General features: G+C 38.0%; 1 protein-coding gene across 2 annotated transcripts in view; it reads right to left on the bottom strand.

Moving 5' to 3' along the window:
• Nucleotides 1-1,368: 1,368 nt before the first annotated feature.
• The window catches only part of A1CF (APOBEC1 complementation factor), a 79,722-nt gene continuing 55,610 nt past the window's right edge, over nucleotides 1,369-25,480 (bottom strand). Inside the window, exons 6-12 of one of the 2 annotated variants that reach the window (XM_068548121.1) lie at nucleotides 24,489-24,653; nucleotides 18,138-18,235; nucleotides 13,410-13,683; nucleotides 11,233-11,438; nucleotides 8,059-8,195; nucleotides 7,190-7,341; nucleotides 1,369-4,158 (exon numbers count right to left, since the gene is read on the bottom strand). In XM_068548121.1, the coding sequence (XP_068404222.1) occupies nucleotides 4,007-4,158; nucleotides 7,190-7,341; nucleotides 8,059-8,195; nucleotides 11,233-11,438; nucleotides 13,410-13,683; nucleotides 18,138-18,235; nucleotides 24,489-24,653 (1,184 nt within the window). In that variant the 3' untranslated portion in view covers nucleotides 1,369-4,006. The remainder of the gene's footprint in view (nucleotides 4,159-7,189; nucleotides 7,342-8,058; nucleotides 8,196-11,232; nucleotides 11,439-13,409; nucleotides 13,684-18,137; nucleotides 18,236-24,488; nucleotides 24,654-25,480) is intronic. The other variant, XM_068548122.1, reaches the window with a different exon arrangement.

The raw sequence follows: 25,480 nt of genomic DNA, 5'->3' as shown, positions 1-25,480 counted from the left end.
TTATTCTGCCAAGGCACCCTAGAAAGTTTCCCTATCCCCATGAATTCAAATTGTGACCCAGTTGCCCAAGAAAGAACGATAAAATAGTCATTTAAAAATATAGTGAAAATTAACATAAATTAAAAATTATATTGAAGCAATATTTCTGAAAAGCTAATCTATGTGATTGGAAGAATGTTTTTTTAAAAACACTTTTATGTAAGACTAAAATTTCCTACATAGCTATTAGCAATACATAGCTATAATTTAATTTCCATCCATCACTAGAAAGTTAAACACCTGTGGTTTGGAAATACGTTCTCATTAGTTAGATATTTTTTGAAATACGTTCTCATTTGTTAGATATTTTTTGAAGTCAGTGTTTTCTTAACACGAGGTAGCTTTCTAGCAGCATTTTGGGTGCTGTCACCCGAATACCGTGTGGTTTGGCATGATATCAGGTTTGGGTGGGGGTGGATGGGTGTGAATAGTCATCTAGGAAAATTATATTTTGTGGCAGTTAAAGGCAGTCCTAGCTAAATTAATGGGGTGGGAGAGAAGTATAGCAATTTAAGAAGAGGAAGCATTTTTAGATAAGAAATTGATATCTAATCTCACTGCTGTTTCATTTCCTCCTAAGTAACATAGGGCTGATTTTAATTCTCATTAAGCTATTAATTACTCACATTTAGAAACCCAATCCTAATTTACTAGATGTTTCTAAATTATTGGTTTGGGTATTTTGTTGTTGTCACTTAGTGGGTTGACTCATTTTAATTTTGTTTCTATGAAGATTTTTTTCTATTAAGCAATAAAGTAAGAAATAGAAAAAGAGATATTGATACACAAGGTATGGTAGGTATTAAATAAGTGCTAATTTCTGAAGTTCAAAGATATAAACGTAATGCAAAATAGACCTTTGGTTCTATACTTGATTTTTTTTAAAAATCCCGATTTTTAAAGTTTCAAACTCAACATAACAGGAGTTGCTCTACATTACTTAATTTGGGCAAAGGCAATGCAAACATATGGCATGGCGAACACGTTGATACTTTCTATGATTTATGTTCTAAATGGAATTCTCTAGATTTTACTAGAATAAAGTAAGATTTCAGCAAAAAATAAAACCACATCTACTCACTTGAATAAAACTAGTTCTCAGGAAGTAAATGTTATGAATACTTGTGACTTTTTTTTCCTTGAGCAAGTAATGAGATGATATTCCAGTGGTAATTTTCTTGATACTTTGCTATTATTGTATATTTATGTCTCTGCTCTTAACCTTTTAAAAAAATGATTATGATTTAATCTGGAATAATGATTTTTTTCTCATAAGATGATTCCTGTATTAACTAATTGTTCATTTTGATTAAATTTAAAACTCCTCTGTATCATAACTTCTTTTTTGCATATACTAGATATGCAGAGTGCCTGTTTATGTTTATTTTCAAAGACTTTAAAGAACATTAAAACTTTTGTTCTTGGAATTTGGAATGCTTCTTTGGACTGATTAGCAATTTGCCTGCCTCCACTGTAATTATTCTCCTTGAGTATGAAAGCAGGTCTGTGGAGGAGTGTAAATTTGGACCTAAGAATTGCTTAAGGAGGAATGTTTCACTTTCTCATACTTAGAATTAGTTTGGCCCAAGAGTTAGTTTGAAGCCAGTACGAATTATATTCACATTCATACTTTTCATGAGATGAATATATGTAAAACTATGATCTGGCTATTTATTTTAACTTAGACAATTTTTTCTTGCATTTTTCTATTTAATAAAAGTGAAATAAAAAAGTATTAAAATACCAGCTTACCCTTCCCCCTCCCCGTATCCTCAAGTTCATTCTCTAGTAGGAGAGAGTGTCATGGACATATATACACTACCAAATGTAAAATAGATAGCTAGTGGGAAGCAGCCGCATAGCACAGGGAGATCAGCTCAGAGCTTTCTGACCACCTAGAGAGGTGGGAGGGAGGGAGACGCAAGAGGGAAGAGATATGGGGATATATGTATATGTATAAATGATTCACTTTGTTATAAAGCAGAAACTAACACACCATTGTAAAGCAATTATACTCCAATAAAGATGTTAAAAAAAAAAGTATTAAAATAGAGTGGAAATACAAAGAGTACAGCAGTTCCCAAACTTAGTTGTACACTTGAATCAGCTAAGATCTTTAAAAACAAACAAACAAACAAACAAACTGATGTCCGGCTCTCCGATCCCAAGACATTCTGATGTAGTTGGTATGAGGTGTGACCTTGGCATTGGCAGTTTGAAAAGCTCTCCAGGTATTTCTAATGTGCAGTCAAGTCTGGGAAACACTGTCCTCGGAAATATGAAAAGCAAAACAAAGCTGAAAGCATGAGGCCTTTCAGAGTTTCAGCTGTAACCTTGAGGCCTTTGATATCAGATTGGAGTTAATAGAACTGAAAGGTTACAAGGACTCTTAATTGTTGGAATTTACCTGATTTTCATTGGAATCTGGCCTGATTTGGGGTCACAGAATTCCATTCAAGAGTTGACAAAGTTTTCTATGCTTTGGTGTTTATGTCTTCCCTTTAGTCCTGCAGAATTTTACAAAAGCCAAGGGAAATGGAAATCTAGTACTGTATGTCTTAAACCACTAATGAGACTGGAGTGGTAGTAATGGGTATTTTGTGTTTGGACTTTGATTATTTCTGTTTTGAACAAAAAGCCATCATTTATAAGTATGGAAAGAAAGCAGTGCCTTCTACTCCCCAGTTTTTGTAGCCCCCTCACCTCAGATGTTCTAGAGAAGAGACCCAAAACTCTAGGAGATTTTGATAAATAACATCCTTGCTGAATATCTGAAAAATTGGCTTCTAATAATAATCGGTGATGGATATAAAGTTCTCCTGTGATAACTTCAAAACCAAAGGACTCAGATATGGTAAAGCTGTCTGATACTTATTGAAAGTAAAAGGAAGAGAAGGCAGTAGATTTCTTGGCAGATTTAGTATAAGTGGGTTAGATAGTCCAAGGCTGAACCCAGGTTAATAACTGTCTCTGAATGCTGGATGGTGGGCTGGGTGCTACAAAAACGTCATAGAAATGAGAGTAAATCTTCACTCCTCCCTTTGAAATGACTTTTCAGCCAATTTGCTGAATAGCAAAAAGTATCATAAATGATATGCTGTAGATTCGATTTATTTTTTATGATATTGGAGATGAGCAAAATGAGATTGAGATGAAAATAAATCAATATGGACAAGTCAAAATGTTTAAAATGAGAAAAAGTCATTTCAAGTTGGCATGACCATTATGTTGTGGGCATCCTTAGGAGGCATAGGAGTTCTAGGGAAAAAGAGGTGTGGGCTAATGAGTTTAATAAAAGATGGGCCTGGATTTGTTTTAACAATAGCTGTAACATATCACATCAATTTCCTAGTCCCCAGGGGCTGCAGGGGATGAGAAGATCCTGACCTATGACAAATGGACTGGATGGAATTTTCAGACTGAAATGATGCTGACGCCATTAAACCTTGGATAGTCTCTCACGAGGTCCAGGCTGTGAACATGCCTCATGCAGTGGGCAACGGGAAACGTGCTTGGAAAAGCATCTCCTACTGTCCCTCTGCCTTTTGTGACTTTGTGTATTACAAAAGCAGCTGTGAGCCAGGGATTAAGACTCTGGAATTCCTTGGCCCCCTTGGTTGTTACTGGTCTGCTTAGCCCCTGAACTCTTGCTGGCTAAAAGATCTCTCTCCACTCTGTCAGGGTTTGTAAACATACTCCCAAGACATTCAGGAACCTTGGAAGAACAACTTTTGGGGGCAATGGCTCTTTAGCTTCCTGTTAGATAAATGGCTCCTTAACATTGGATTTCATTAGAAATAAAGTTCTCATATCATGGTTCTACATTTAGTATCAATGTAAGCTGTACAGTCTCAGGAAAGGCATCACTCTGGGACAAGTGTTACTTGTGATCATTAGGGGACCGAGTTAGAGGTGTATTTCTTCTAGATTGAGTTTTGTGTGTTTTATTCTTAAAAGCAAGATGTCTTCAGAAGGTTCCATATCCATCCCCTTGGGCAGCCACTGCAAAAGTGGGGTAGACCTCATACGTTGCATATGCTGCTAAGTCTTGTCCCAGGGTCACCGCTTGCTTGAGCTGCGCTGCAGACACAGATGCAGTTGCATTAGGGACAGCGTAGCCTGGAGGAGAAGGCAGAGGAAACTTCATGAAAGGGATTCGGATTTGCTTCCTTTTGGCTTATTGTCTTTATGAGAGATGAAAATTTAACGTATTGCTTAAAGCCAAAAGTTAACGTGTACGTTTTAAAAGGTGCCCTCAGGGGATGTAATATCTGGACTCATTGATTAGGGAAGAGTGTTCCTCAAAGTGGGGTCAACCATTTATAACAGAATCGTTTCACTCTTAGAAAACTGGCAACATGGGGGATAGAGCCCAAGAAACAGAAACTTGACAGGATGCTGAGCTGATTAAAGTTTGACGTTCAGAACTTTTTCAGAGGGTCTCAGGACTTGTAAAGGAGGGGAGGCAGTTGATGGGTTGGCAAGGAGATCGGGGTGGGCCCTGTGGGTCTGGTTCTGCTGCATCCCCACCCTCACCTAAATAGAATATTAAAAACCATTGCCTTTACCCAGGGAGGGTTGTAGGGACTGGGTAGACCAATAGGAGAAATAGTTAAAGTTTTAGCATATTTCTATATAGCACCGTAAAAGCAAATACCTAGGGTGTCCACATTTTGGTCTAAATGGATAGGACAAAAAAATACCTCACCCCACCATCGAGCTGTCTTTGGTGTATGCAGAGGTCTTAGTGCTTGTCCTCACTGTCAGAGAACTAAGGGGTTTGAGTGATAAGGAAATACTCATGTGCTTTCGTATTACTATCATGTCTAGCTGATTAACACTTTTGAAGGAAAGAGCATAGTAGCTATTATCTAAAAGCAGTATTTCCCTGTTAATGTTTTAGACCCAAACCTGGTTATTTCTGAGATGATCCCCAAATTGTGAAAGATGATGAGAAAAAGGGAAAAAGTATACTTAAGCGGCAAATGGGGACCTGATTTTAAAAAAAGAAAGAAAACAAGCCCATTTGGTTTATGTGTTGTGGAAGTCTGCCCAAACCCAGGCACATCGATTTCTTTCTGGTGGCTTCTCAGGAAGTGGTGATGGGAAGCTGGCTGGACTATTTGTAAAAAAATTGAATCCACTCCTTGGCTCGTGCACTTTGGGCGGTAATGCTGACTAATGTGCTAGTGAAGTTTGGTACATTTTCCAAGGATATGAGAAATATGTTAACAATTACTTTCATAATTTTGGAAGCAGTATTTCTAAAGTAAGTAAGTAAAATATACGTGTATGTGCGTGTGTAGCATAGGTTTTATCTTTAGGGATTTTGAAAAGAAAATTGAATTTTCTTTTTCAATTTGGCTAATTTCTAAAGTACAAGAGCATTTGTGTTTTAAATAGATTCTTCCCTTGGAGCCTATTATTCTTTGCTTGACTCCATAGCAAGTGATAAAAGATCTTCTCAAATTCTTAGGCATTCCCAAGGCAATTCTCATGCTCTAAATAATTTTTTATTTCTTGTAGGAGCAAATAAAAGTGAGGATAAGATAAAACATTTTTGGGCAAAAAACAAATCCTTTCCAATGTGAAAGCAAACTTTAAAATTCTCCTGGCAGTGGCTCATTTATTTTTATAGTACATTAATTTGGTGTCTTTGGGGTACAGCTTTCTGCAAGACAGGGCCTTAACTTTCTGCAAGAACTGAGAAGCCTGGCACAAGTCCCCAGAATATGGATGTGTCAACACCCTGTTGTATGGGAAGCAAGCATGGCGCTGATGGCTGCAGCACAACCCAGGAGGGACCTGGCCCTCGGCAGTGGCAGCTGTTGCCTTGATAACCTCGAAGAGGTGCATCACACATCTTCTCCACGTTCTAAGAACAAAGCTGGAATTGAGGTCAAATTTGTGCGGGAAGCATGATTAGTTTCGGCTTCACTTGCCAGAATGGAGGCCACATTTGCTAGTTTTGAGAAATAAAAGGAAATGAGAGCCAGCTCAGGTGTTATGGATGTGAGGTATATAGCAGTTCTCATACCTACACAGGACCAATATATGAATTAATCAATTGATAGGAATGTCTTATTTCTAAGTCTAGTCAGAACTCTCTGATTTGGGCTTATGGGAGGAGGTATGCCAACACAATGACAAGTCAGAATGACAGATTTCTTCGAAAGACCTAAACTTTCATTACTAAGAAAGAGTGGAGTTGCTCAAACTAACTACTGAGGGAAAATTTCCGAAAGAAATTTCTTGTCTGGTCCTCTTTAATCTCTAGAGGATTCATTTTTAACTATTAGCATTTGTTGTGGGCACATAATAAATGGGGGAAAGTCTTTTAAATGTGACCCTCAAGGCATGTTGATCTACAAATAGGCTTTACTTTAAGTAATCAGCATATGCCCCAGACCTAAATTATAGAACAGATAAAATGAGCCTCATTAGCCACTTATTGAAATGGTCTCTCTCTTTTTCTTTTTCTCCATCTCTGTCTCTCTCTCTCTCTCACACACACACACACATAGAGTTTTTGTCTTAAAATAATTTTAAAAAATCTGATCTACACATTTCTTTCAGAAAGCAAAGCAATACCAGTAGAACTGAGTAGAACTGAAGATTAGAATTGGGGAGGGAGTCCATGGATTGCTTAAAAGCTGATTGGCCTCGGCCAAATGACTTAATCTTTCTGTTGGGGATACTTGGTTTCTTCATCTGTACAATGTGCATGATGATAGAACCTGTCTCTTGTGATGTCACGAGCGTTGCTGAGATAAGTCAGTGCCTGGCACATAGTAAGAGTTCAAATAAACATCATCCATGAATATAGTAGTAGTAGAATGTAGTAGTTCTAAACTCTCTTACTAAAAGTAAAAACCCAAACAAACCAGACGCAGAGGGATTGATTCATTCAAGGTCACACAGCTGCTTATAGCTGAGCTGAGACTAGACCCCCACCTCTGCTGCCCAGCTCAATTCTCTTGCCTTGTACTTTAATGGCTCACTCATTGGGCAAATTCTTTTTGGTCACAGGTGGTGTAAATCAGATTTATTGTAGTTGGGGTTCACAGATAACTCTGTGAGTCCATGGTCCCAAAGAGGATCTCCCAAACACTCTCTGCAGGGTGCCATTTCTGGCATTATTTTTCCATACCTGGAAATGCGGTAGCAGAAGCGGCAGCAGCAGCTGCGGTCTGGGCATCGGCTCCATCGGTGGGGATGCCCAGGGTCTGCAGGGTGTACTCGGCTGCATATGTCTTTGCTTCATCCACATAGGCACTTAGCTTCGGGGGTGTGAAAGGGTGGCTGGAAAGCAAAGTCAGTCAGGGTGTGCATTTTAAACTTATGTAGCTGAGACAGGTGAAAACCTAAGGCGCTGTTCACTTTTTTGATCGGATAATGGAATTTTGCGTGGGGACTTATCACTCTCTTTGCTTTTAAAACTTCCAGATATACATGTGTGTCGGAACATTTGTGAATGGACCTAGAACATCGGTGGGCGATGACATTCCTGGAGCGTACTTGCAACTCATTATAAGTTCTTTCTAATGTACGTGTGAAACACGATGGTTCCTAAAACGTGTAGAAATGCAGGCTCAAGGTAAAATTGAGAAGGTGATAACCACTAATAGAGAGGTTATAGCTTTGGTTCAAAACTTAAACGGCAGGGCATGGTGTTGTTAGGTATAAAAGGGCAGTTTCGTATGGTTCAACCCAAATACTACACGGGTAAAAGGATGGGCTGTAGTTTTCACTTCTATTACACTTAACATCTGCAGTTTTCCATTGGTTGATGAGAGTACACAGTCTTCATTATCTATATGAAATTTAGGGGCTTTGAGATGCTAGTCTCATAGCTGTCACATATATCCCAAATACACATCTCAACGTTTGCACTGAATGAAAAATGAGTAGGTTGTAGACTTGAATATTTATCTTATTTAGATAGTGATAAAATACACTTAATTTACAAGACTCTTATTCTAAAATCGAAATGATTAGGAATTTGGAGAAGTTACACACATGACAGGATTCTGGCTGGACAGCGCAGGAATAGTTATTTTGTATAAGAAGAGCTGTCTTTGATCTTGTCCAATAGCAGAGTGCAGCTGATATACAGGTTGTCCCCAGTTATTTTTCTGACAAACTTCTTCTAATATCTACAAGAGCAAAAAATAAAATAAAATAAAGTGACTTCCCTTCCAAATATCACATTTGCATTATTCCTCTAACTTTCAAGTTTTTAAACTTGAATCTTCAGAGTTTAAGCAAATATAAGAAGATATAAAATGCCACATGGTTTAATGACTCATAAAATTTAAGATGAACTCAAGTTGAACTCCATTTAAAATGTTATGTCTATTCATGAAAATCATTTTCACACCATTTATTCTAATACGCTTTTAGTTTAGTCCATTAGCTCTAACGTTTTACCAATAGTTTAATCTATGATTTGTTTGGTATATTTATTCCATTTTTTAAAAAATTGATATTCCAGCACTGTGTAGCTGGATTTACTCATTATTACCCTGAATCCTTCTGCTTATAATGGTTTAGAGAAAATAACCTAAGGATTTATTCCTATTTCATGTCATTTGTCATAGGGTTTTAAGTTTACATTTTCATAAAAATAGAGTTAAAAAGTTTAATGGGTTAGTATTTATTGATGAACATGAATAGATGGGTGTTGATAGTTGCAATGTCTTTGTTTGGCAAAACACCACTTCTGGCTATTTTTATAATGATCTGATTTTTGGAATCTTCCTTCATGTTTTTTTCTTCTGTCATTACTCCAAACCAAATCTTGCCTAAAGGCACGTATTTTCTTCATGCCGAAGTCATTTTTGGTGGCCCACAAGCCCTGATGTTCCCATTGGTCAGCAGATTCAGTAAACTGTGCGAAACAGGGCGTAAGTCCTAAAAAATAACTCTTGGGACAGAACAATTCCCAGGTTGAGTCTGTGGAATTTCTTATCTCATTTGCTCTAACGCTTATCCAGCTGCAATAGCATGACATTTTCCAGTTCACTGAATTTATAGATTGCTCCTATCTCCTCTATTAACTGTTGCTTCTTAATACTCTTAGTTTTGTAGCATCTCTTGTCATCTACAAACTGTTCTCTAAGGTTCCTGGGCAATAGTCAGTTACTTGAGCTGGCAGACATTCTGCCTGCTTGCTTATGCCCATTGTGCAAACACATGTAAAGGATTCCAGCTCTAACTCCTGACTCTGCAGGGCAGGCTGCTCTTCTTGTTGGAAGTTCATAACTCCACCATGGAGTTGTGCAGGCTCCATCTATGCTGGTTGGGGGTGGCATGGCCCTTAATTTCTAAGCCGTAGTGGCAGAAATTCAGAGACAAATTAATTAAGAAAAACTTTCATTAGTTGATAGAGATAGTTACTCATATGTTACTATATAATTTTTTTTGGTAAATTTATTTATTTTATTTATTTATTTTTGGCCAAGTTGGGTCTTCGTTGCTGCGTGCGGGCTTTCTCTAGTTGTGGTGAGCGGGGGCTATTCTTTGAGGTGCGCAGGCTTCTCATTGCGGTGGCTTCTCTTGTTGTGGAGCACGGGCTCTAGGCACGTGGGCTTCAGTAGTTGTGGCACGCAGACTCTAGAGTGCAGGCTCAGTAGTTGTGGCGCACGGGCTTAGTTGCTCTGCGGCATGTGGGACCTTCCCCGACCAGGACTCAAACCCGTGTCCCCTGCATTGGCAGGTGGATTCTTAACCACTGTGCCACCAGGGAAGTCCCCATATATTACTATAGAGCATGACCAATTTCTAACCTGGATTTAATATAAAACCAGAGATCATTACTCATGCTATGGCAGTTCTTAGAACTATTACCCAGAATTTATGACAATGAGTATTTTTTATTTTCTAAAAATACTTCTGGGTATCCTAGTACTTTAATTAGGTTGCTTATTTTAGGTTTTAACCCAAGATAGATTGGATTGACTAGCTTTTGTGTTTTCTGAGCAAAGCTCCATCATGGCACTTACTAGATTTTATTGTAATTATTATGTGTCAGGATCCTCTCACTGGATTGCCATATGATTTTTGATGGCAAGGGTTGTGTTATATTCACTTTTCCATCTCCAGCACCTAGCACAATACTTGGTGCATAATGCGTGCCCCCCAAATGGTTTTTGAACAGACACATGATTACTATTTACCACTCTGATAGGCATCCTTTAAAAAAAAATTGTATGGGGAGGGCTAGCAAAAACTGTAGATGAGCTAATTTATATGTATAAGAAAGCCATTAATACACCAAAAACAAACAAAAAAACCCACTCAAGATGAGATTTTAGAAAATCAAATTTTCTACTTGATTGCAATCATAAGGCTACTCTCATAAATTTGGGGCTTATACCTTTGGGGTGGGAGTTGGAATTTTCCTTTAGGATATACAAACTGTCACTCTGAACAACTGGATATTGATTATTCAGCCAAAGTGTCTCTGCAGAGAGTCCAGCATGGACTGCACGTCCAGAGGGGACAGTGTAAGGTTAACACAGATCCTGTTTTGTTTTATTTTTAACCCTGTTGTTCAGTTTCCATACTGGAACAACTTTTATAACTTTTAATTTTCCGATAATAAAATCATAGCCACATGCAGAAACATGGAAACTTAGAATTGTGAAATGAAAGCAAAAAATTTACCTTAATGTTACTGTCCAAATACAGTCACTGTAGATGACTTGATTCGTTATGGCTGATGGCATCTTATAGTTAATATGAGTAATGATACACCAGAGATAGCACAGTGTTCTCTCTTATACACGGTGCTTCCAATAAACGATGTTCTAAATGATCTATTCATTCCCTGTCATGAGTGCTCTTCATTTGCCAACCAGCCTTGCTTCATTTTATTCTCATTTAAAGTATTGGTTGATAATTCTTGGTAGTGCTCAGGATCCTTGCATTTCAGTGGAAGATTACTTAAGATGTCAAATTTCATAATTTAAAATAAAAAGAGTCTAAAAATGAAACAATTGTACTCAACACCCACTTTTCTCTCACAGTACATTATGTTGATTGGCCACTGTATCTATTTAATGAAACAAAACAAAACAAGACAACAGCTGAAGTAGGGATCAAGTCAAATCCTTTGATGAATGGTGAATGATGGTCTTTGGCCCAACGTATACAAACTATCCAAGTTATCTCTGGAATAACATTACCTACCTGTGGAGGAAGTTTAATTCCTTGGGGTTTTAAAGTGACAGGATTCATTGGGGTGAGCTCCATCCCAGGCAAAAGATCATAGAGTTTGTCTTCTCTCTTGTCTCCTTTGACCTGGTATCCTCGACCCAGGCCTGTGTAAGCCAAATAGCCACGGCCGCCCAGTCCTCTCACTCCCGCAGCCCCTACAGGTACATTCATGTAAATTTCTAGGAATGTAAGAAGGCATTAAACCGAATCAAACCACCAGAAAATCACCCTGAATCTTACTGTAATGGAAAAGTTAGCCCAAGTCACATTGATTATTTCCCTGAAGACGGATAGAAAACTCCAGGATTCTAATATAATGAAACTCAACATAAGATAGGGTTCACCACAGGTGTCTTTTTTTTTTTTTTTTTTTTTTTAACTGTCTGTGGAAGAAAGCAATACTATCAAAGCTATGGATAAGTACACGTGCAACTTGAAAACTTTGGTACAGAGAAATTTTGCAATTTCTCTCTTCAGTTAACCTTTCGTTGACGTTTTTCTGTAGACTAATAAATGTTGGGAAGGTATTTATTAAAACATCCCAGCATAATATGACCACATGTATTAAAATAAATCTTGCCTTTTTGTCTTTGATCAGTAAATTAGAAATGAATTCTAGTTTCCCTAATATTCCATTCATGATGGCCTGCTGGAAAACCAACATTTAGAAAATGTGTTTTAAAACTCACCATTTTCTCTCTTATATTCTATCAATGTGAGGCTTAAATTTCCATTGAGTTTCATTAATAGATTCCTTTTGATTTTTTGTTTTGCCACATTGCTACTTTGATTCCCTATTGGTGGCATAAAGAGATAAAAAATTAAATTGATTACCCTTCATCCATGAATATCATTCATTGATTCCTTTCTTGTTATAAGACAGGTATTTTTTCCCTTGGAGTGAAGTTTGTTTTTTTCCTACATTACAACTGGTTGACAACTTATACTTAATGTAGGGATTGCTTAATGATGTGATTTTAGATTATAAATGTACAATGTTTTAATGACATAATTATCAAATCTATAGACAGATTATCCTGAAGGAAATCCTGAAGATTTCTTTTACATTACAATTTTGGGTGGAGTGATTGTATTATGAGTATGGAAATTTTAAGGCTGTTGAAGACTAGAGTTCCTAGGATGGTCAATTCAGTTCTCCTGAAAAATAGTAAAACACAGTAAGATAATTGTTTCCACAGTAATCTGGACATGCCCCTTTGCTTCTAGTCAAGCCCGAGAATAGAATTAAGTACACAGTTTGCTGTTGAATTGCTCAGACTGGTGTCATATTTGGCAGACAGATCTGAGATTCTGCAGGCATTGGTTCCTAGCAGAATCACTCTGAAGTATCCCATTAGGCAGAGACAAAACAGTTTCTTGAAAATAAAACATGCTTTCCTTATCTTTTACATTTTTTGAAATAACTGAGCTCAGAAAACTGCTTGAACATTTGGAATTCTCACAGGATTCAGCAGGAAAGATGTGTTGTTTGGCAGTAAGATTGAGGTTGCGTTTTTTTTTGTTTGTTTTTTATTTTTCTATTTGGACTTTACTATTTGTTTCCCGATATCCTGGAGAAACAAGTTGAGTTCCTCAGTAATGTGGCTTTCTAGAAGGCATAGCACATATTTCTTGGGGGAGGTCAGATGAGAGCATCTCATATATCTGTTAGAATATATTTATGATAAATTGTGATTTATATATGGATGTTATGGCACTGACTCACCATCCAATACACATGTGTCTTGATATTTGAGGTAACTGGTTTCCACTGAACCATACTGCTCTCAGTTGGAAGTTTTGTAATGAGTCACATATGACTTCAATATGGTAGTACAGTGATAAGGAAGAAACTAATAATTGTGGACCCGAGTTTTAGTTTGTACACATTTTACGGGCCCATGCAAAGATCAAATGTGTACATTAGACTCATTTATACTGTGTTCCGACCAAGTTTTTTCAATAACCAGTTGTAATGTGAAAAAAGATTCATATGGAAGGAAAACTATTGATATAATATCTGATTTTCAATAAACAATTTTCCAGTTCTTGTCTCCCAGTGGACCCATCCAATTTGTCTAAGGCTATTGCAATACAAAGCATTTGAAATCGCAGAGTTTTTTCCTAAGGCAAGAGCTGATTAATGTTACCTCTAACGGAAGGGGCTCTGATAATGGCCCTGTTGCCAAGATGTCCTTTGGTGGCTGGGAAATGAAGGCTGGGAATCGCTGTGTAGGCCTGGGGGGCATAGAAGACAGGAGCTCCAAGGTAGGCTGTGGTGGGATCATAAACATGGCCCAAGGAGTAGGTGTACTCTCCCTGAAGCATGGTGCCCCTTCCACCTGTTCCTCGGGTGTACCTAACATAACTATCCTTGTCCACTGGTTTGGCTAGGGTCACTTCGATGGGGGACCCATCCAGCACCTGTTTTAGACAGCAAGGAAAAAGCAACGTGAAAAGATATGAAGACAACCAGGTGTGGCTGAGCCCTAGTAACACGTCTCCTTCTAAGCGTTAGTCTAGTTGCTGCTGTGTTTACTGACTGTTTCACTTATATGTGTGAATGAAGAATATTGCCTCTCATATCAGTAAACAAAGGATGTTGCAGCCATCGAGCCATCACATTACATACTCCCCCAACGGTGATCCTGAGGAAACTCAGGATGAGAAAACACAGGATACTGGCCCCAGAGCGCTGAGGTGCATATCAAAGGAATGATTTCAATGAGCACAGAGTTTTGCATCTTCCTATACATAGAAAGTGCTAAATTCCTTAACTTGAGATATCTGGCTTTCTTTAACTAACAGTAATCTTTTGATGTTCCAACTACCTGGTCTTTGTTGCAAAAACTCCTACATATCCTGGCTCTTCTCTTCCCTCTTCAGAGCAATCCCTTAGAGCTATCTGAGAGGCTGTCTCCTGGGCTTGAAGTCCTCAGAATATCCACAGAATAAAACGTAATTCTCAACTTTTAGATTGTGCAATTTTTTTCCATCGACATACGTATCTTATCTTTTCATAGGTTCTTGTTTTGTGTGCCAGCTGAGTTTTCCCTGAGTGGTTTGTTGGTAAATTGCATATAATCTATCAACAGGTTTGACAGTGAAAAACTGGCCACTGTCTATCGACATATTAGTTACAAATTTATTAAGTGAATACCGTTACTGAGACACAGAATTATGTAATATTTATATGTGATATATATTTTTAATTACCTATTTATATAATTATTCTAAGAAATTTTAGGTTAATTATGGATGGAATATAATCTCCAGTACCTAGCACAGTGTAATGAAGATGAAAAGAAACCAATAAAAGATCTTACCAATTGTTAACACCTTGGCATGGGCAGCATATCAGGCCTTTCCAGCTGCCAGCCAGGTACGTGTCTTACTCCTTGGTGCAGCTACGCAATAGGTGAATTTTTACTGGAAGAGAAGTGAGGCTTAAAAGTGGGGCCCTGCTTAAGGAAGAGGAATCATTGAGGGTACTGCATTGTCCCCTGTAGGTGCTTCCTTATGAAGCAACCTTTTGATCTGCTAAACAGCTGGGAACTAACAAACAGGGATGGCAGGGCAGTACTGAAGTTTCTCAAGTCAGGCACTACTTAAAACTTGTCCTCAAGAATTGTTGAAGTGGTTTTTTTCTGACACAAGTTTCTGACATTTTGTAACCAGATCCAGATATCGAAGATAATGGCTGTGTGTAGATCTACAAATGTGACTTGCTTTTATGTGCTGCATGCATACACAAGAGCCAAAGATAGCTCTCAACAAATACTTGATAGATTGATGAATTTCTTATCAAAGGGACAAGGTGTTTTGAGGAAACAGTTGGTGGCTTCTTTCAAATAAGAATGTCATTTGTTATAAAGAAAAGAAATGATGTAAAGTGTTCCTGCAAAAATTCCCTTTCACAGCAGCTCATGATTTCATGAGTGATTCAGTGGTTCCTGCATCACTGAAGTCTGCTGGACAAAATTTGTGCTTTATGCTCATCCTAATCATTTTGGTCAGCCTCTTGTTCCTAGTTACATGTATCTACCCTACTTTTTAGTAGCTGGAGTCAGCATCAAATATGTTAGATGGACCACACTGAGAGATAGAATTCAGCTCATATTCAACTCTATTATATTGATGTTGATGTAATTAGAAGAAACAGACTTGGAGTATTAAAGAAATGGGGTGACCTTGGATGTAATTCTTTGTCTTCGGTCCTGTCTCGAGGAAGATAAGATACCCAGATAGGTCTCTGCTTATAGGAACTTCCATATCAAGAGATGTTTTTAATATTTTAACTGCCAAGTCAAATTTCTTACTGTAACAGATTTTGTTCTGCATTACTCTGCCCCTCTAACCCTGTTTTAAACCCAGTACTGTATTTCACTTATTTGGTTTAGATGTTTCAAGATCTAGGACAATATCTTATTAACCTGTATAGCCACAAGCCCAGCAAGATTTCTTTCACGTCGTAGACATTCACAAGTATTTACAGAATAAGTGAATAATCACGTGCAAACTTCAATTCATCACCTTTCTTTCCAAATAGGTTTCTCTTCTTGACTTCCCTATCAGCCTTTTTCTGGTCTCCTATATTGAAAACCTATAATGACTCATCTTTCTTTCTCACTGCTATATCCAATCAGTTGCTTGACCCTTTGAATTCACCCCCCCCCCATAGTCTTGTATAGAGCTCTCTCCTACATTCCATTCCCACCCTTATTCAAGCCCTTATTTCTTCACATTTGAGCGACTATAATAGTTTTTTAACTAGTTCCAATTACATCTCTCTCTCTACTCTATGAAACTTCAATTCTTAAGAGGTTAATTTCCCTAATTTGTTAACATGATCATTACTCCACTGCACAAAAAAAACCTTCAAAGCCTCACCTTGTCTAATAAATTAAATATAAATATCCATATGTATACTTAAAAACCTTCATAGTTCCTAGGCAAACTTACTTTTGATTTTCCCATACCACATTATAGTTAAATATTATTATAATATTTAGTATATATATTTATAATTACACTGAATATGTATTTAACTACATAATACATGTATACATTGCTATAAAAATATCTAGCTCTAAATATATTAGCTGCAAAAATTGGAAACAATTTGAATACTTTTCCACTGTGATTATTCCAATGTAATTATTTAGCATTTAATTTATGATGATCCCTTCTCAGTAGGCATCATATATCCCTCAAGAATGTTTTCAAATTGAGAAACTAATCTACAAACTGTTTTCAAAGTAATAACATTGTTATGATAATAAATATAATCATCAATGAAGAAGAAATAATGTTTTGTTTCATAGACATGCATTTAAATATACATTAATTTTTGTGCTGCCGTTTTCTTTTTGTGTTTTTGGAGTCAGTACTTTTCCCCCACTATCAGGATTCAAACTCTTCTGTAGGCTCATAAGCCCAGGCCCCACTGTGTCTGAAGGGCCTGTGCTGGGAGACCATTTATTTGCCCTCCAGATCCACTTCCCACTGGTCTCCAGCCTCCCAGCTCCGGCAGGGTGTTCTGCATGGCACCCTCTTCAGGGCTCCTGGGCCTTCTGGATTATGATTGGATTTGGCCAATGGAGAGGACTGGCAGGAGGATGGAGGGAGAGAAAACAGTGAGTTCAAGCCATTTCTTCTCTTGGCTCCCTCTCTGAGAGGTCGCCTTGGCCTGGACGTGTCCACTGGCCAAAGGTCATTACTTTTCTCAGAGACGTGCCCTTTAGAATACTGTCTCCTTTAGATTTCCTGTTCCTTCTGTAGCCCCTTGTCCCCTTGGGTGCAGGAGTGGGTGAGCCCCAGGTTCCTGCACTGTCTCTTTTAATTCCCCTACCCCGCACTCACATGTTTGTAATTAGTCCCTTTGCCAACTGTCTCCTATTAGGACTGACTGATGCAAGGTCCGGCAGGTGAAACAGCCCTATGTGTGTTAGGTTCCTAGCAAAGCAATCTACTTTTACTGTTCTCCAATCATATCTTGCTCTTTCCAAGTTCTGTGCCTCTGTCTGAGACTCCCTCTCCTTTTCCATGTTTTTTCTTTTGGAATTCTGCCCAACTTTCATGGTTTCTCTTAAATATTATCTTCTCATATCCATGAAGATTTTCTGATTCTTTACGACCCACTCCTCTTTCCTTTGCACATTCTCACCACTTCTTTTTATTTTTTTTTTAAACAAAACTTATCTGGCTGGACTTTGCAAAAGTTCTGCATACTTGTCTTAATCTTCCAGCTGACTTTTAGCCCTTTGATAAACATCTTTGGTTTGATCCTTTTTGTATCCCAAACATTATTTAGCATGGTAAGTGGTCTACAAAAGCCTTTTAATGTTTATTGGCGTAATAAGTAAATATTATATTGGTTTCTATATACAAATCAGAAGTAAGGATATAGTATTTGAGTTTTCCCCAGACCTTACTCTTGGCAAGGTGAAGAGATTCCAAGGCTTCCAGAGTTTGGAAGATCAAACTCTGAGGGCAAAATGATAACCTTGACATCTTTTTAGATTATCAGCCTCCAAAATCCTGCACTACAAAGGTGATAGTTTCTTTGAAATAGAGAAAACTGGAATTGGGGAAAAACACCTCGGGATAATCCACTCCGACTCTCTCTTTGTAAAGAAATTGAGGGCCAATGACATGCCCAAATCAGCCAAAATTAGAGATAGAATTGGACATATGAGCCACATCTCCATTGTATTTTCCATCACTTCTCTTTTGTTCATCTTAGATGGATTGAGGCAGCCATGTCAGAGATGAAGGAAGGCTGAGAGAGAAGGACTTGCAGGACTGTTCCCTTGAATAAAACTTCCACACCAAACTTTGATGGAACCTGTACATATTTTTTCTTTGTCCTACATTACCTTCCCATTTAAAGCTTTCATAGCCTCCACCGCATCTTCTCTGTTAGTGAAGTGCACGAAAGCATAGTCTCGGATTTTCTTTACCCTCTCCACAGCACCTGGAAGCAGATTGAAAGTAGCCCCATTAGCAAACCTGAGATAGCATTGAACATGATATATTTAAGCATTTAGCTTCTAAGAATATTTTATCCTTTTTTTTTGGAGACTCTATTTAAGTAAGGAGGTCATTGAAAATATTTCCTGTGTCCCGGTTTAAAATTCTGTACATTCAACAGAAGATTTTTTTCTAATTTTTAAATAATACTCATATTCTGCCTTATTATAATTAGTTGTGGATTTGTGTTTCCACTTCCTAGATTATAAGATCTTTGAGGGTAGGAACGGTATCTGGTTTTGTATATTATATAATATAAAAGATAGTAACTTATACATGGTAAAATATTATTGAGTTGAACTCAATTATTGGTCATATTATAAATATATATTTAGGTAATTACCTTTTTAAATTTTATGGCTTTTTCCCCAGAAAAATACCTTGTCTCTTTTGATTTATATAATAAAAAGTGTTAGAGTTAGGAGGGACTTTAGTAATAATTTAATTTTCAATTCATTTTACCTTTATTTATTTTTAACTTAATGATTTGGAATGTAAGGTTCTGATAAGGTATGCGAGATTTATGAGTTCACATAGCTAGGAACTAGAACTCAGATCTCCCATCTGCTTATCTCATGCTCTCTTGATCAAAACAAACAAACAAAAAATAGTTTGTGAAAGAACATCTGAAAACCAAGATAGTTCCTTACGATGCTGTTCATAATATCTAAAGGTTGGAAACAATGTAGATATCTACTAATTCTACCTTGAGGTACCTCTTTTATAGAAGCATTCACACATATGCAAAAAGATCATGCATAGGGGTATTCATTACACCAGTCAGTTGAAATAGCAAAAATAAAACAATGTCCAATTTCATGAGAGTGATTAAATTTGGTATATTCTTATTAAATAACACTAAGGAGTCTTTAAAGAGAACAAATAGGCCTATATATACATGGAAAGATTCAGAGCCCGTTGTTAAATTTAAAAATTTACAAAATAATATGTATAATATCATAGCATTTATGTTTTTAAAAATCCCAACCGGCATACATGTGCACATAAATATGAATACACACACACACAGAAAGAGAACTGGAAGCATAAAGATCAGACCATTAGGAGGGGTTACTTCAGTAATGGGGAGAAAAGTTGGGGAGAAGAAAGGGGAGTTTGATATTTTAATTTATATTCTCCAGTATTCTACAAATATTAGCAAGGCTTATTTATATTATTCGTGTTATAAAAAAATAACAAATCAAACTATCTTATTTTTATGCAGAGGGATTGCTGAATATGTTGATGGTAATGTGTAAAAATAAAGTTCTACTGAGATGGTTGAGCTTTATATTTTACATTTTATTATGAAATGTTGCTTACTCAATTTTAAAAATAGAACTTTTGCCTAGAGTGAAGGTAAGATGGAAACTTGCTTAACATTAACCTGTTAGTTTAGCATGTAAATTACCCCCTTTTAGTTATAGTCTCTTGGGTGTATCTTGAGAGAACGGGTTTTCTTCTATCCTTAGTGTCCAGAGACAACCTAGGATGGGACCCCATGCCAGGGAGGATCAGAAGAGAGGAGGAGAGAAGTCCTCCTTTTCCCCTCTCCCTGTCAAAGTTCAGTTATCTACCCTCTTAGGTTCAAGGTCACAAAGGCAATTAGGTTTCTACTCTATCATGAGGTTCAATGGCTATAAACTGTCCTCCTTTGCAATAATGGTAGGGTTCTAATGTAAGGATAAATTTAAAATATTGCAGTACTTCTCTTCTCTCACCCCTCAGCATTCAACCCTTGACTTCTTATGATCGTGGTTGTACGGAGCAAAATGGTCTGGCTAAGCTGAAAATAAATAAAGGTATTTGAGACCATGAACCATGGGACATGTGATTAACCGAACTTCTAACCTGGTCCCTTTATTCCTTCAGTGTCAAGTGGGGTAATTATTGTGACTTAACCTTATGTCTTATCTTGGTAATTAAGAAGTAAAAAGTGGGCCAATGAGGACCTCTACCTTTCCAGTGTTTGCCCCATTCATTCTCCAGTGCCATCCTCCACCCAGGCTCCACTGTTAGCTCCCAGAGGCATTTTGGTATTGTCTTTACCCTAGTTCCTACCTAGTGTTTTGTACACAGGGGTTGAAACCAAGTAGGGCCCTCTGGGGCCCCCAGGCACTGAAACCGAGTGGGACCTGGGCACAGAGGATGAGCAAATATTATCAGTCAATTCACACTCCAACTCCTATCATTCACATTAGTTAGGTGGCACTTCAGATGATAATGGATTTTGATGTTCTCAAATTCTGCTTGTAGATATTGAAATCAGCTTGCATTTTTGAACAGTAATGTCCAGCCACACATGCTTTTGGAAACCTTTTTTTTTTTCTTTAACTTTATTGTATTTATTTATTTATTTTTGGCTGTGTTGGGTCTTTGTTGCTGTGTGAGGGCTTTCTCTAGTTGCGGCAGGCAGGGGTTACTCTTCGTTGTGGTGCACGGGCTTCTCACTGAAGTGGCTTTTCTTGTTGCGGAGCATGGGATCTAGGCGCATGGGCTTCAGTAGTTGTGGCATGCGGGCTCAGTAGTTGTGGCTCGCGGGCTCTAGAGCACAGGCTCAGTAGTGGTGGCGTGTGGGCTCAGTTGTGGCGTGTGGGCTCAGTGGTTGTGGCACGCAAGCTCAGTAGTTGTGGCGCATGGGCTTAATTGCTCCGCGGCATGTGGGATATTCTCAGACCAGAGATAGAACCCGTGTCCCCTGCATTGGCAGGCAGATTCTTAACCACTGCGCCACTAGAAATCTTAAGATGTAAAAATTTAACCTCATAAAACAGGCAAATTAGAAAGTGAGAGTTTTTATCATAAAAGCTGGTATTTTCTACAATAGTATTCAACATATGGCTTATTTTAATATGTTCCTTCTTTGTGCATAGGCATTTGTTTATTGATTGATCCTCATTTGGCAGAGAGTGAGGCAATAAAATACCAGTGGTCAACCGTGAGACTCATAATGCAGAGAACTGGAAAACAGTTACTCTGTTCATTACCAACTTGTCAGAGACACATGAATTACCTGAAGACAAACACATCTGCAATCCCAAGGGGAGACTTTCAGAGGGTCATGGTTCCCTGCGGTATCCGCTTCACCTAGAACTTAATGGAAATACTAGTGCTTGGGCCCCACCCCAGACATACTGACTGTGAAACTCAGGGGTCAGGGCCAGCAATCTGTTTTAACAAGCCCTCCAGGTGATTCTGAAAGTAAACCCCTTTAGGAAAATCAGATTTTATAGAATGACTATAACTGGAATTTCAGCAGATACCCTTAGGCTACACTGGGGAAGAACATACATTTTCAGGCCCCAGTTTTTGTTCTGATTGTCATTTATTTCTCTGAGTACCGACATAATATTTTCAGGTTAATCAGGGTTAAAATAATACATTGATAAATATTTGCAGGGAATATTCAGGATCCTCCGAGGGATCCAAACTTTCAATAGAATTTTTAAAGAGTTATTTTTCTGTTTCTCAAATTTTTCTAGGTAAGTATAAACACATCCTTTCCACTGGAAAAGAAACTGGTTAGCTCTGACTTTTCTTTCCCCAATACAGCAGATGTCTGCTAGTAGCCACCCTTTGCAGTTCATTTTCTTTCGCAGAGTGCCAAGAAGCAGCCACACATAGTTATGGAGCCCTGAGAGCCTCAGAGAGAGAGAGAGAGAGAGAGAGAAACACACCTGGCATTTATTATTTTCATTATAATTAAAAGTGCCTGGACACTTGTCTCTCTTCAACACACAGACTGGGAAAGCTGACAGCCAGTGACTGTGAAAGGAAACAGCCTTTTAGTAGTTTCTCATTCCAGCCTTTCCCCCCTAAAAAGAGTAAATTTTTTAAACATCTTTATTGTAGTATAATTGCTTTACAATGTTGTGTTAGTTTCTGCTGTATAACAAAGTGAATCACCTATATGTATACATATATCCCCATATCCCCTCCCTCTTGTGCCTCCCTCCCACCCTCCCTATCCCACCCCTCTAGGTGGTCACAAAGCACCGAGCTGATCTCCCTGTGCTATGCAGCTGCTTCCCACTAGCTATCTGTTTTACATTTGGTAGTGTATATATGTCCATGCCACTCTCTCAGTTTGTCCCAGCTTACCCTTCCCCCATCCCCGGTGTCCTCAAGTCCATTCTCTACGTCCATGTCTTTATTCCTGTCCTGTCCCTAGGTTCATCAGATCCATTTTTTTTAGATTCCATATATATGTGTTAGCATACAGTATTTGTTTTTCTCTTTCTGACTTACTTCAAGGAGTAATGTTTTAATTACATAAAAATAAGAAGTATTATTCACTCTGGGAAGGAAGAAAATCAACTTAAAGTCATGGTGGAGCAGTGCTTATACATTCACAGATCAGTTCTTATGCTCATAACTGCATCAACTTTCAGATCTCCAACTATACGTCACTTCTCCTAACCATGAGTCTTCTCTGCACCTCGGGAGTTAGGCTGCCATTGCTGTTATTCTTCTGCAGCATCTTAAACTCCTTCCACACACACATCATACCTGTTAGCTCCTCCCACTGTGCCTGGCACCCATGAGCTACTGAAGCAATGACAGGTGAATGAATGAGTGAGTGAATGGAATAAGCACAGAGCACAGGGTCCTACAGTTGTTAAGAATATGCTGTTAACCAGATTTGGATTCAAGTCCGGAATCTGCCACTTGCTGGTTGTATGCTGGTGGTATGACCCTGGGCAAGCTACTTATCTGCTCTGGGTCCTGGTTTTCTTATCTTTAAAATAATGGAAGTAGTAAGGTACCCTACATCATAGCGTTGTTGAGCCACACCGTTATACTAAAGTAGCAGGGAAGGCAGAGTTCCTGAAGGCTGGAAAAAGACATATCTCTGATGAATCTTTAAAAAGGGAGAAATGATAACCTTACTAATTACCTTTAGAATGAATTACCAATTTATTCTATTATAACTGACAGAGCAACCAGAGTTGGAAACAGGCAACATGACTATGTGAAGTGAATATCCTCAGGCAGTTTTAAGATGATGGCATCATGGCCCATGCTTATCAACAATCTAGAGAGTTACTGCCTGAGAAATTCTCATTTATGGAAACATGTCACCACGGTGATAAACTTAGACTAATATGCTCCAAAGCATGCTAATACCACAAGATGATCTGCCAAAAAATGGGATCCATGGCCCCCAAACTGGGGAGTGAGTTATCCTACAGCTCTTCTTTTGGAGACTTTCAAAGCAAATTAGAAGGTGAAGGACTCTGTTAAGTCCCACAAGCAAACAAACCTTTAATTTTGCTGAATCTGGTGTTAACAAACTTATTTGACCATGGACCTCTTTTATCAGTAACATCTACTAACAGTTTATAGAATTAATGTTATGCAGAACTGGCTTTAGGAAATGCTTGTCTGGACATTGTTTCTTAAAATGCTTTACTTGTCTCAGTGTTGCAGTTTCTATATGAGAAAAAAAGAGATAGGGAGTCGATCTCATGGTTTAAAATTGGTAATGAAAAGTATTGACAAAATGAACAGTAATTATTCTTCTCCACCTTCGTTTTTGCTTTCTCTTCACCCAAATTAGTTTCCTAGAACAAGTTGTCATCTCCTTACTTATGTACCTAAAGTCACAATCATATTCCATTAGACCAGCTGTTCTCAACTGGGGGCAATTTGCCCTCCCAGGCACAAAAATGTCTAGAGACATTTTTGGTTACAAAAATTACAAAATTATAAAAATGTCTAGAGACATTTTTTGTTATTACACCATGGAGTGCACAGGACAGACCCCCACAGCCAAGAATTATCTGGCTAAAATGTCAAGAATACTGAGGTTGAGAAACCTGCATTAGATCTATAGTTATGGCCATGCATTCATTAACACAGTTAATATTTATTGAGCATCTACTAAGTCCCAGGCACACAGACAGGAGCTGAGGAGACAATAGAAACAAAAAGAACTCATGGAATTTATAGTTTAATGAAGGAAATATGTATTCATTAAGTAATCACACAGAAACATGTACAATTATAATATCGATAAATGTTACAGGACCTTAGGTCCCTATTTTCTAATCCAAAGGTAGGAATATAGTTTTAATAGTCTATGCAATTATGAGAATAAGTGAAAGCTATCTTATTTAAAGATACAGGAAGTCATCACAAGCATGAGTATTTTTAAAGTATGTTTTGAAAATGTAATCTTGTCTGGTATGTCCTACCTGGTTTAATATTGTTGAATTCTTTCTCAATCATCTCTTCAGAGGTAGACAACATTAGGTTTCTTACATATAGGATTTTCACGGAAGACATTGTGTCTTCATCAACTTCTACTTCTGGTTCTGCCCAGTCTACTGCAATAGGATGTCCCCATAACTGAATTCTTCCTGTTGAGAAGGATCACAAGTACAATTAATCATATAGAAATTAGGACATCATCTCAGTTCATGCTAATGGACTTTTAAATTGAACCTTGAGGTCTTGATTGAGCAAGAAGACTAATATTAAAAGAGGTGATTATTGATTTTAAGAGACATTTCAAATAAGACCTGGCTAGAAGGGAGTTCTGTATGACAAGTGGCTTATTATAATGATAGGGTATAAAGAGAACTAGAACGTGGTTTGAAATGGAACAGAAATGAGGCAGCAGTGGTCACGTTTGGGTCCTAGTTCTCACAGGGTGAAGGTAGTCATTGGAGATGGCAAAAACGGAAGAAAGGAAAAGAATGGATTTATGGCTCAGACATAGAGTCTGGCTTCCTGAAGCATTAGAAAGGTCATTAGGAAGTATATTTGCTACGGTTGGAATCTGTGTGACTAGGTGCCACCACTGAGCTGTCCCAAAATGGTGCATGTGAAGGGTGGGTAGGGCTCAGGTACCCCTAGTTTGTTTTTGGTTGCTTACACTCGGTCAGAGCTCTGATCAACTATATTCCCTCCTAATTCTTGCTTTGTCAGAACATAGACAACTCAGAAATCTGGAGAAAAAGTTATTATTATTTTCCAAATTAAGACAAAGAGCAATGAAGAGTCTATGATGGGAAATTGAACGCATCTTGAAAGGGTAGCTGTTATCCATGACTACATATATATTTGTATTCCTATATAACTGCAATTTATTGAGTGTCTTGCACTCTACTGTGTGTTTCCCATATTCTCTCAGTTCCTTCTCACAGTAACTCTGTGGGGAGGGGAATGACTTTCCCAATTTTAC

This window comes from Eschrichtius robustus, chromosome 7 (assembly GCF_028021215.1).
Source record: "Eschrichtius robustus isolate mEscRob2 chromosome 7, mEscRob2.pri, whole genome shotgun sequence".
Classification (NCBI taxonomy): domain Eukaryota; kingdom Metazoa; phylum Chordata; class Mammalia; order Artiodactyla; family Eschrichtiidae; genus Eschrichtius; species Eschrichtius robustus.
Note: the sequence above shows the minus strand (reverse complement) of the source record. Positions and strands in the feature narration are given on the sequence as shown.